The following is an 11,625-nucleotide window of genomic DNA, read 5'->3' as shown; positions in this document are numbered from 1 at the left end:
GGGAGTGACTAGGAATAACGGGTATAAACTAGTTGAGAGTGGATTTAGGTTAGATATTAGGAAGAAATTTTTCACGGTAAGGGTGGCCAGGATCTGGAATGGGCTTCCAAGAGAGGTGGTGCTATCACCTAGCTTGGAGGTCTTCAAGAGGAGGCTAGATAGTCACCTGGCTGGGGTCATCTGACCTCAGTCCTCTTTCCTGCCAGGGGCAGGTGGTCGGACACGATGAACCATTGTGGTCCCTTCCGACTCTACAATCTATGAATCTATGAACCATGCCAAAGGAGCTGCAAGGATCTCAGTACTTTGAAATCTTATGGCAACAACAGGAGATGGAAAAGCAGGAGTGGCAGAAACAGCATGTCACGAACCAAATCATGAACCCAGAGCCACCCCGCTTGCATGGAAACATGTGCCCGAGCTGCAGCAAAGTCTGTTGATCCCAGATCAGCCTCATCAGTCATCTTCGGACCCACAGGTAAGACAATCATGGAAGACAATCATCCTCGACGGCAAGGGATTGCCATTGATTATGATGACCTAAATGAGTATGGCATCTCAGACTTGGTCAGGTTCTTTCATTCACTCATAAGGAGAAAAATTGCCTTAGGGTATCTTGCAAATATTCAGATATCCCACCAGCCCCTTGTACTGCTTAGTTCGGTGTAACTGGCTCAAGTCCTAAAAATCAAAAGGGTCTTATGGGGGTGAGATAGGAATTTGTTTCCTGCAATATCAGTGGTCCTTAGGTTTTAGGTGATCTCTGCCCTGATGAGAGACATGGATACATTGCAAGCATGCCATGCCCATAGCAAATATATACATGCTTTTCAGTCTGGCACCAGGCCTGAAGCTTATTGCCTTTTTTTTTTTTTTACAAGAGTTTAAATTTAATATTGAACTGAAGAGTAAAACCTAATTTCTGCCTCTTTTTCTAGTGTCTCTAGATGCATAAGCTTAGTTTTGCTGCTAGTTTAATAATTTTCTCCTTGATGCTTGTTCTAAATTATGTTGAGAAAGTGGAAAAACGATTAAAATGCAAATTAAAAAAAAAGAAGTCAAATGTACATGATGACCCCATACTTGAATATGGTTAGGAAAATGCACACAACTTAGTACTATCTTGTTAGCTATTATATATGACATAGCTGTAAAATAGCATATAGAATTTGAACGTAAGCTTTTTTGTAAGTTGGCAATATTGCAGTGTCCTTTGGCTAAAAGCATAAAGCAAGTGTTTTGTATTAGCCAAATTTAAATCTTTAGGCCTATAATACCTCAAATCCTCCTCCTGTAGGTGCTGAGAGACCACAAGTAATTCTCTTTGTTCCTTTGTGGCTTTTCTCCTTCAGCAATTTCTCCCTCTCATGGCTATATGGCCAGCATGGTGAGCCACATTGTACTCAAGGCACCTTCCATGTTTCAGTGCCAAGGAGTGAGGATCAGCCGCAAAGTGTTGAAAGCACAACTGTACATAACTTTATATAGATATATATATATTTTAATCAAAACATAGAAAGACTGTTGAGTACAAAGAGTATAGCTGGTAAATGGAGTATTTGTGATTAATTATGTCCCTCCCTCCTCTATTTTTGATAGTTAAGAGCATACATGCATCTGGTGATAGGCAGGTGCAGAAAACAATTAATCCAATTTCTTGCACTAATTGTTGGCTTCAATTAGGCAGACAGCTTGTTGGGGTGAAGGAATTCATCACAGTCAGTTCTTTTGTGATGAGCAGGATCTTTGCTGTTATGTAGTATTTCCAATTTATTTTTTAAAGAGCGGATGCTCAGTGTAATTTTTGTATCCAGTGCCACGTGGAAATATTTAAAAGCCATTGGGGCAGAAAAAAAAGGTGAAATCAATGCAAAGGAATAGGGTTCAAACAACTACAGGTTTTCATTATAGTGAACCACTAAGAGTTCTTTCTCCCCTTAAGTAGCCTCAATTCCCAAAAATGTCAGCTGATGTTTTTTTCAAAAGAAATCTCAAAGTAAAATAAATAAATAAATACCAGAGCAAAAACTCTCCGCTAAGATCTAGTTGAGATCGGGTGTTTCAGAAACCCTACACTAACCAATACTCTTGACCTTAACTATCTACCTACTTTGGCATGCGTTCAAGGGACCTAGAGGCTATTTACAATCATATTCATAAGCCTACTGGTTATTACCTAGTACACTATAGTATCCAACCCATCGCAATTCTCAAGTTGCCATGCAAAGCCAGTTATAAATAAAAAAATCTTCACTCTTAACTCTTTTCCTACCTTTTGCTATGGTGTTTTGTTTCTGTGAAATATCTTTGGTTTAAAAAAAACAAAAATCTAAAAACTTCTCTCCCCCCAAGGCCCTCAGATCCTCACACTTGGAAATGCACACATTTAAAGGGGAAAAATCCGGACTACAAATCAATATTTGTTCTGGTAACCTCAGCTTTATCTGGTTTAGCATTTGTTCTATTGCCATTTGAATTTCATTTTCAGGTAGTCCTGTATAATATCAGCGTAGGATGCATCATTAACTTTGAGTGAATGTTTTCCATTGGCAGCTGTTATTTTCACCAAATGTCAAGGTTTGACATTTGATATCATTATCTAGTATTGGTATATCACTCATACTGAGATTTTGTTTCTTCTTATCTGATATTGAATTCAACTGTGACCAGCTGTGCTGCTAATAAAATCAACAGCCAAGTATCTGGCATTCAGTTCATCATGGGGAAGAATAAAGAAGTAGCATTTCAATTAGGAGGCTTGCCTATACCCTTGCAATATCCATCTTTTGAAGTTGCCGTGGATGCAGTGCTTCTGATTGATTCCCTTGGGGAAAGGAGCATGAAGAAAGTCTTCATGTGGACTCTTTAACTCTCAGATGAAATATTCCTTTTTGCTCTCATCCACCGCCTCCTGGAGAGCAGGGTCGTTTTTCAAAGCGGTGTCTGCATTTTCGGCAAATTCAGTTCCCTTTGCCTCGTTGGTGTGGTAGGTGCCTTTGTGCCTGTACAGGTACCGAAGCATCACAATCACCAGGCAGGTGAGGACAAAAGCAATTGCTGCAATAACGCCTAGAAGGAGAAGAGAAAGGATTGGATGTCTTAATTAGCCACCGTACACAGCCCTCACTTGACCTCACACCACTGAGTGTTCAGTAGAGAGGAGAGAGCAGAGATTGGTTAAAAATAATTTGTTTGCAAATATCTAGTTGGTCTAATAAAAGAGATCACCTCTACCATGAGTTTAGATTTTTTTTTTGCCTCTAGGCCAATATGGCCACAACCTGGATACTTGACACAGTGGAGAGGAAGCATGTATCGTAACAAGACATTCAGACCTGCTGGGGATGAGCAGGGATCCTGGTTTTCTCTGATTTAAAAAAAGTCCCCAATTGATAATATATATATATATATATATATATATATATATATATATATATATAGTGGCACTTTATTTTAATCATGGAAAATGTGGATTTGGGGTTCCTTTTTTTAATCTGAAAATTGGGGACTTTTTTTAAATCAGAGAAAACCAGGATCCCTGGTGATGATGAGGTTTATACAGGTCTGTGGATAGATAGATTGGTAGATGACAGAATTCCAGAAAGCCAGGACTAATTAACGGTTTTGCAGGAACACGTTAAAAAACTCAGACTGACTTCTTTCAAATGTATCTACCAGCTATTTGGATTCAATGCCTGAATTTGTCCAACATATGCATTCATCCCCAAATGGACCAAAACAAGATGATCCAAAGCAGAAATCACCAGGGGATTGCCTGTTAATCACCAGGGGGTTGTGCCCTCGTGATAACTTCCAGGTGAGGTCTTAAATGGGCCCAATCCCACCCAAGTGATGATTTTCTGTGACTTCAGGGATGGCAAGGGAACACGTCACTGGGAACAGATGTCTCAGCATGCCTGTAGCGCTGCTCTGTATTTACTACCTGCTGCATGCTCTAATTAAGCAAATGTATTTTCTAATGACTGTGGAAGAGGCACCCAATACAAGGAATTCTGTAGGGATCCTTGAGCCTGGCTAACACTAGCAACTTCTCAACTGGAGAAGAAATTATATTTCCTAAAGGCATCTTGAACACGGAAATGAATAAGCCCTGATTAGCAGCTGTCCAGCTGTAGGGGAGTGAAACCGGGCTAAACAGGGAACTGTAGAAATTTGGGCACTTCAGAGCCACTCCCACTGTGTTTCCTCCCTATGGGAGAATGCACTCTGGAATGCCATAATTCAGAAATCATGAGATGTCACCCAAACTTGGCACAAAATAATGAGATTTCTTTCCATAAACCCCCCCCCCCCCCAAACCTCTGGATTTATTTATTTGGTCTTATTTTTCTTTTACCCTTTAAATTACAATCTGGTCACTTTTCCAAACTTCTGTCTGCAACCATGTTAACTGGGAATCTTTATTTCTTTTTTAAATATAAATGGAAGATGAGATGCTCACATGTATTCACTTGGCTCCAGGAGCTGGAGCTTTAACAGATAAACTGAACATCCCACAGTTCATGACTACATTATGGCTAGGGACGGAAATTACACATTAATCAACATAAGTGATCAGAAACCAGATCAAAACCGTAACACAACAGAAGCTCAGTGCACACAAACCACTTTCAAAATGGCCCAAACCAGTTTAAGATAAATCTGGATGGACGTAGTATCAGACTTAGCTGGTTAGTCAAATTGGTTTACTGAACTTCTGTCCCAGATCCCCTCCAGATTTAAGTTAACTCACAGTCCCCCAGCATCCCAGGATGCTTTGCACCTCCCCTGCAAACCCCCATGCCCCCTTGCAGAGTGGGTGGGCTAGCCTTGGTCCAAGCTATCTGCTCCAGCCAAGCAGAGAGGCATGGTCTAGCACCCCCTGTCTGCAGGCCTGCACCACTGCATTTCCAGAATCAAAAGTGAATGTCTGTTCACTTGCTTATGGGTTCAATCTACGCAGCTTAAACTAAGCTGCAAACATTGAATCGATTCAACCCCAGACTTTTTGACTGTCTGCATTTAACTCACAAGAGCTAGCAAACTTCATGGATACACACAATAACAGCCATTTCCCCCAAACCATTTATGCACCTAAGTCTCATTGGTTTTAAAGGGAGTTAGGTTCCTCATTAGTTTTGAGGGTCTGGGCTTAGTCTTTGAATGCACTTTCACTGTAGGTTTTCATGGTATAGATGGCCATGTTTATCAGCAGGATTATGAGGGGGACGTCTGTTATAGAAGGGAATGTAGACTATACCCTGCAGATGAATAACGAAGACCACTGTATTTTTTCAAAATGCACTTTGAAAATTAATTCCTACGGTTTTATGGTACCTAATTCTGGAAACTTTAACTAACTGTTATTAGAAATAAAAATCTCTCATATATAGAAGTGGAGTCGACAATAATATGGTAGCTCCAAAAGGGGCTTCATCAATTTATAGGACCTCACTGGTATCCCATGGCACAACAGGTTTTAATGGGCTTTAGATCTGGCACAATATTAATAAAGCCTAAGGGATGAAGCGCAATTCAATTTACCCTTCTGCTTGTTCACAGGAAGCTGGAATTAAACTTACAGGAGATGGAACCTCAGGGAAATACAGCAGAACCTCACCAATTTGCACTAATGATTGGTTAACCCCCTTGTGAATTATTGGAATTAGCAACTTAGCGAGGGAGCGAGCAAACAACATCAAAATAAAAAAGACCGGGCTCCGTCCCTATGCCGAGCTTTGCTTATTTATTCTGACAACTGTATTTATTTGAAATGTAGGAGAGTACTTTAATAGCACGCTAGGAAATGGGCTGTAATATATTTTGTAGATGTAATGGGGCTGGATCATCCAGCGGTGTAAAACAGCATAGCTCTGATCTTAAACCACTTTATGCCCCCAGAAATTTGGCCTAAATAATTCTTAGTCATGTAAGCATTTGCTTCAGTGCATGACTATTAGAAATGGGGAGGGAGAATGTTTTCTTTATATTTATAGGACTGACAAGGACCCCCCAGTTCCCTCGGTTTGCAGGCGTTTGGCCAAAGAGGTCTACAGGATTATCTGCTTTGGGCCCTCTCACACACACCCAGCATAAAACACCCAGTTGTCTCTTCACTGAGAAACAGGGACCAGCTCATATTTTGAGCAATTGTGGTTTGAGCGTAATACAATGGGAAGTGGGAGGTAACAGAGGAGGCTGCTTCAAGGGGGTGAATGGATAGAACAATGACCCTCAGCCAGGATGCTGTGGCACCCTGGGGTGCCTTGAGAATCTTCCAAGGGTGTGTAGAGGGAACACTGCAGTTTGGTACTGGTGCATGTACAATAACCACTAAACTCAAGAACTTTCCAGAACTTTCTGAACCCTTGGCCAGGGCAAGCATGCTCAGTCAAGAGTTTAAAAAGAGCAGGAAAGTTCTGAGGAGGAGGCGAATGACACTTTTAAATGACAGTTTGGAATGACAAAAGGTGGTTAAATATGGGAGGAATGATTGGAAGAATGCCTGATTGACAGACAAAAGGTTAAAGATCACTGGATAAGTATGTGTGTTGCCAGACGGTCAAGGGAAGTAATTATTCCCCTCTATTCAACATTGGTGAGTTCACATCTGGAGTCCTGTGTCCAGTTGTGGGATTCCCATTACAGAAAGGATGTGGACACATTGGAGAGAGTCCAGTGGAGGGTGACAAAGATTGTGCGGGGGCTGGGGGACATGGCTTATGAGGATAGACTGAAGGAATTGGGCTGATTTAGTTAGAGAAGAGGAGATTGAGGTGGGATTTAATAGCAGCCGTCAACTCTCTGCAGGGGGGCTGCAAAGAGGATGGAGTTGGTCTGTGCTCAGTGCAGGCAGATGACAGAACAAGGGGCAATGGGCTCAAGCTGCAGCAAGGGAAGCTGAGGTTGGATATTAAGAAGAATTTTCTCCCTAGGGGGGTGGTGAAGCACTGGGACAGGTTACCCACAGAGGTGGTGGAGTATCCATCCTTGGGGATTTTCAAAACCCAGCTAGACAAAGCCTTGTCTGGGATGATGTAGTTGGGGCTGGTCCTGCTTGGAGCAGGGGTTGGACTAGATGTGACCTCCTGAGGTCCCTTCAACCCTCATTGTCTGTGATTCTATGAAAAGTGGTGTGATAGGGAGCTAAATAAGAATAAAAGGGTGTGAAAAAGGCTCCTCAGGGTCTCCAGCAAACTGAGTTCAGGAGAGTGGTGACCTCTTGAAAGGGATCTGAGGATTGCAGTGCTGGGGATTAGGATCTGAAGAGCGGATCATAATGCACCTTGGTTTAGGGAGGAGAAAGAGTCCTTGGGCACGTCTACATGTTCATTAATGCATGTTAGATACTGTGCATTTAGTTTAGTACTTGCTTAATAAAGTCCTAACTATATGCGCAGTAACTAGAGTTACTGCACAGTAGTGTTGGTGCATGGTTATTTTGTCTTGCTTACTGTGCCTTAGCTTAATAACACCACTCAGTAGGTTATTAGCACAGTTTTTATTTGCCACTCTACTGCGCAGTGTTATTAGGCTAATGCGCAGTAAGGGTCTTGTGTAATTGTGCCCCTTGAGAGTCTTGTGTGGAGTTTAGTTGTGTAAAAGTAATTCTTAAGATAAGAGAAGGAGAGAGTTGCTGATGTGATTCATCGCACTGGTGTTGACACAAACTGCCTGTCTCCCTGTCTACTCATCTGAAGTTGTTTCATCTCATTGAACCCTTGGTGGTCAATGTAGAGTTGGTAAAATATTGTTTATATTATTCCGTATCGTCCCTGTTTGTTTTTGCCCTGTCTCATTCCTGTTTGGTCTCACTGTTTATTACATTGTTACTCCTGCTTATGCCAAGTTGCTTGTCAATAATAAATCTTCATTATTCAACCTGCCCTTGGCATCCTCATTCAGGCTGATATACTACAAAAAAATGAGTCCAGTATTGTAACTGGCAGTGTTGAAGGGGATGTCATAGAATGACAGAAAACGAGGGTTGGAGGGACCTCAGGAGGTCACATCTAGTCCAACCCCCTGCTCCAAGCAGCACCAGCCCCAACTACCTTGTCCCAGCCAAGGCTTAGTCTAGCTGGGTGTTAATAACCTCCATGGATGATGAGCCCACCACCTCTCTATGTAACCTGTTCCAGTGTTTTACTACCCTCCCTGTGAGAGTTTTTCCTAATATCCAACCTCAACTTCCCTTGCTGCAGCTTGAGCCCATTGCTCCTTGTCCTGTTATCTGCCCCCACTGAGAACAGCCCAGCTCCATCCTCTTTGCAACCACCTGCAGGGAGCTGAAGCCTGCTATTAAATCCCCCCTCAATCTTTTCTTCTCCCAACTAAATCAGCCCATTTCCCTCAGCCTCTCCTCACAAGTCCTGTGCCCCGGCCCCCAAGTCATTTTTGTTGCCTTCCTTTGGATCCTCTCCAACTTGTCCACGTCCTTTCGATGTTAGCGTGGTTTGGTAGTCCTCACACCACCCCTTTACAAGCCCAGCAAGTTGGGGGGGTCTCACCTCCTCGAAACTGTTGGTGCAACAGGTGTGACAGGGTGCCATCCAATATTAGCACTCTTAGGTGTGCAAACACGATCCATAAGATAAACCCAAAGATTTCAAAGAGGAGCCCATAGTGGGAAAACTATTCTGACCTCTTGTGCTCTTTCTGAGTTCTTTGCAACAGAATTGCTCTATTACGTTCCTGTATTCAAAAAATGAGTGAAAATTAAGTAATGGTATTTTTTCAACGATGCCTTAAGCCTTCTGAGAGGTACCTTAAGTCTAAAAACTTTGAGAACCACTGGGCTAGAGATTTCATAGATTTCATATGAAATCTCTAGCCCAGTGGTTCTCCAACTTTTCAGACTCAAGGTACCTCTCATTAGGCTCAAGGCATCAATCAGAAAATACTAGTGCTTAATTTTAGAGATTATAAGCATGCTTTCTGATGAACAGATGAGGTGAAAGGCAGACAGGCAAAACTGGAGCAGAGGCTACCTGCCTTAGCCTTGTGTGTGGATTTTGGGCTGGTGGGGTGGGTTTAGGCAGGGGCTTGCTATGCTCAATGACACCCCCATGGCCAGGAATGGAGGAGATGCTGATAGCATTTTCTGCTGATAAAAAGGGAACTTCTCACTGCCATAATAACTTCCCCATTCCCTGGTTTCCTGCCTTCTCTTCCTTTAGGGAGGTGGAGCAGGGAACAACTGGCAGCATGGTTCTTGAAGAGGATGTATTTCCAGCTCTAAGGCTATATCGTGCGTGAGCTACTGGACTGGGACCTGAAACACATGAACGCTGCCCCTGGCTCTGCCACTAACCCGGTGGGTGCAGTCATTATATCTCACGGTATACAGTGATTTTTAGTTGTATATCCCACTATGCTATACCTCAGTTTCTTCTTCTGTGAAGTGGGGACAATAATAATGACAGATGGGAAGCTCCTTATGCAGGGACAATGACCAATGAACTAATTGCAGCTGCAAATGATGGTAACTTAAATGGCTGGATGATATTGTATTCAGTGAGGAGTCACCACAGACTCACCCTGGCATAAACATGATCCAAAACTCTTGGACATTTCTCATTCTTCCCCTCTCTTGGCTACAGGTTCAACACTTGGCTAAGTTAAAGGTAACCTTGCAATTCCTACTGGGTGGGATGTGACGGTAGACTAAAATAACATCGTATCTTCACCAAAATGAAGAGGCACGGGTTAGCTTTGCATTTCGACATGTGCTTAACCTTAAGCAGCTGACAAATTCCGAGCAGATGTAAAGCAAAACTTTTTTAGCAAGGAGCATGATTTACCGCTGGAAAGAAAAATAGCAAGGAATGTGTTAGATTCTCCATCACTGTCAACTTCTTAAATTAAGACTGGATGGGGTTTTTTTTTTCTGAAAAATCTGCTTCAGCTGGAAGGCAAATGAATTCAGAGAAGCCCTATAGCCTGGGTTATGCAGGAAGCGAGACCGCACAATTGCAATGGTCCCTCCTGGATTTAAAATGTAGGAAGACCTAGGCAAAATGGAAAACTAAGCTGTTAACATTACAAAAAACATGGGCTGAAATGTTTTGTTCTGCTTTCTGAACATTGTTTAGTATCTGTACACTGGCTTTTGTAAGAAGTTGACCAAGTCTATGATTGTATAAGATGGGAAACAACTCTTAGTTGTCACAGTACCTTGAAACACCACCCGACACTTACCTGCAATGACAATAACATCTGTCCTAGTTGAAGAATCCCCAATATCGTCCACTAGAAATAGATCAGAAAATACAACAGTTAATTTCCAGAAAGGGGGTTAGTCATTTGTCTGCTGAAAAGTGCAATATTATTTCAACCTCCTAGAACTTAAACAAGATTTCTCATTAGCCAGAAACCTCTATAAAATCCCACATTAGACCTTGGCTGTGACTCTACCAGTTTTAAACCACTGTAATGCTTGGAAAGTGCTTGTCCCTCAGAGAAATATCTAGGGCTAAATTCTGTTTTCCCCACTCAGTGTTGAATGCACGGCTACCAGCAAAGTCCTGGCCTACACAAGCAGGGTCAGGATAACCTTCACTTTGGCTGTGTCGGTGTACTTCTGTATTTCGATGCAGCTCTCACACTCCTGGAGGCAAAAACTACTTCCACCTGCAGAACCACACAGCTCTCCCCTTCATGCAATGAGCAGATCTGAGATACGTCCAAAGACAGATCTTCATTTACCCAGGAAGTGGATGACTCTTGATTCATTCCAATGGTGAACTTTAACCTGTGCTAAGATGCCTCCATCAGCTCAGGATCCTGTTTCCTCCTGACAACGTAAGGCATAAGCACCCTAGCAAGACTGATGAGCTGAGAAGATGGACATCTATGCAAACAAGAGCAAACAAGAGCAATGTGTCCCTCCTCTAACAATCAGGCTAGGAGGTGTTCACAGTGACATCTACTCCAGATCTCGGGGCTTAGGGCACTCTGCTAAGGCATACAAGGTTCACACTTCTCAATCATTACAGCATTTCATACCTCCTATGGCTTAGCAGAGTGCCCCAAGCCCTGAGCTCTGCAGTCGAATAACTCCTGCCCCTCTTCTTCATTGGGCAGCCAAGCAAACATCATGGGACTACAAGGAATGCAAACGAGAGGGAGCCTAGTGCTCAAGGTGAAGGGTCATGTCCTGGAAAGGAAGGACCCATGCCTTTTGGTCTCTCCTCCAAAAGCTGTCCATGTATTCAGCTCAAGGATCCTTTGATGCCAAATGCACCAAGTACATTGATGTACATCTGGAGTCAGGGCATTGTAAGTCATGGCACTATTCTGGATTGCATTTGAGTAACTGGGGGCAGGATCTGGTCCAGTGGAGTTGCAGCAGTCAGGGTGAGTAGGGACTGTAGCCTGTGGCGCTCAGGGTGACCTGACAATAAATGCATCGCCAACACTTAGTGGGCCCACTCCACCCTCCCAGAGGTGTGGTGAGATGTGACAGTAGAGCGAGTCTACTAACGTCCCGTAAGGGGGGTGAGCTAGTTACAGAGGGTTGGAGAAGGCTGAATATCGTACACAAGAGGGACTTCTTTTCCTGGAAGTCAGAGGTCTTGCGGTTTCTTGCTATCAACCCACTAGGCTGGCGTTCCCTCTCTTTCC

At 42.9% G+C, this 11,625-nt stretch overlaps 1 protein-coding gene across 1 annotated transcript in view; it reads right to left on the bottom strand.

The window, feature by feature from the left end:
* Window positions 1-2,319: 2,319 nt before the first annotated feature.
* GYPC (glycophorin C (Gerbich blood group)) overlaps window positions 2,320-11,625 on the bottom strand; it is a 77,286-nt gene continuing 67,980 nt past the window's right edge. Inside the window, exons 3-4 of the mRNA XM_006022908.3 lie at window positions 10,201-10,251; window positions 2,320-3,069 (exon numbers count right to left, since the gene is read on the bottom strand). Of these exons, the coding sequence (XP_006022970.1) occupies window positions 2,873-3,069; window positions 10,201-10,251 (248 nt within the window). The 3' untranslated portion in view covers window positions 2,320-2,872. The remainder of the gene's footprint in view (window positions 3,070-10,200; window positions 10,252-11,625) is intronic.

Source organism: Alligator sinensis, unplaced genomic scaffold, assembly GCF_000455745.1.
Source record: "Alligator sinensis unplaced genomic scaffold, ASM45574v1 scaffold510_1, whole genome shotgun sequence".
Taxonomy (NCBI): Eukaryota; Metazoa; Chordata; order Crocodylia; family Alligatoridae; genus Alligator; species Alligator sinensis.
Note: the sequence above shows the minus strand (reverse complement) of the source record. Positions and strands in the feature narration are given on the sequence as shown.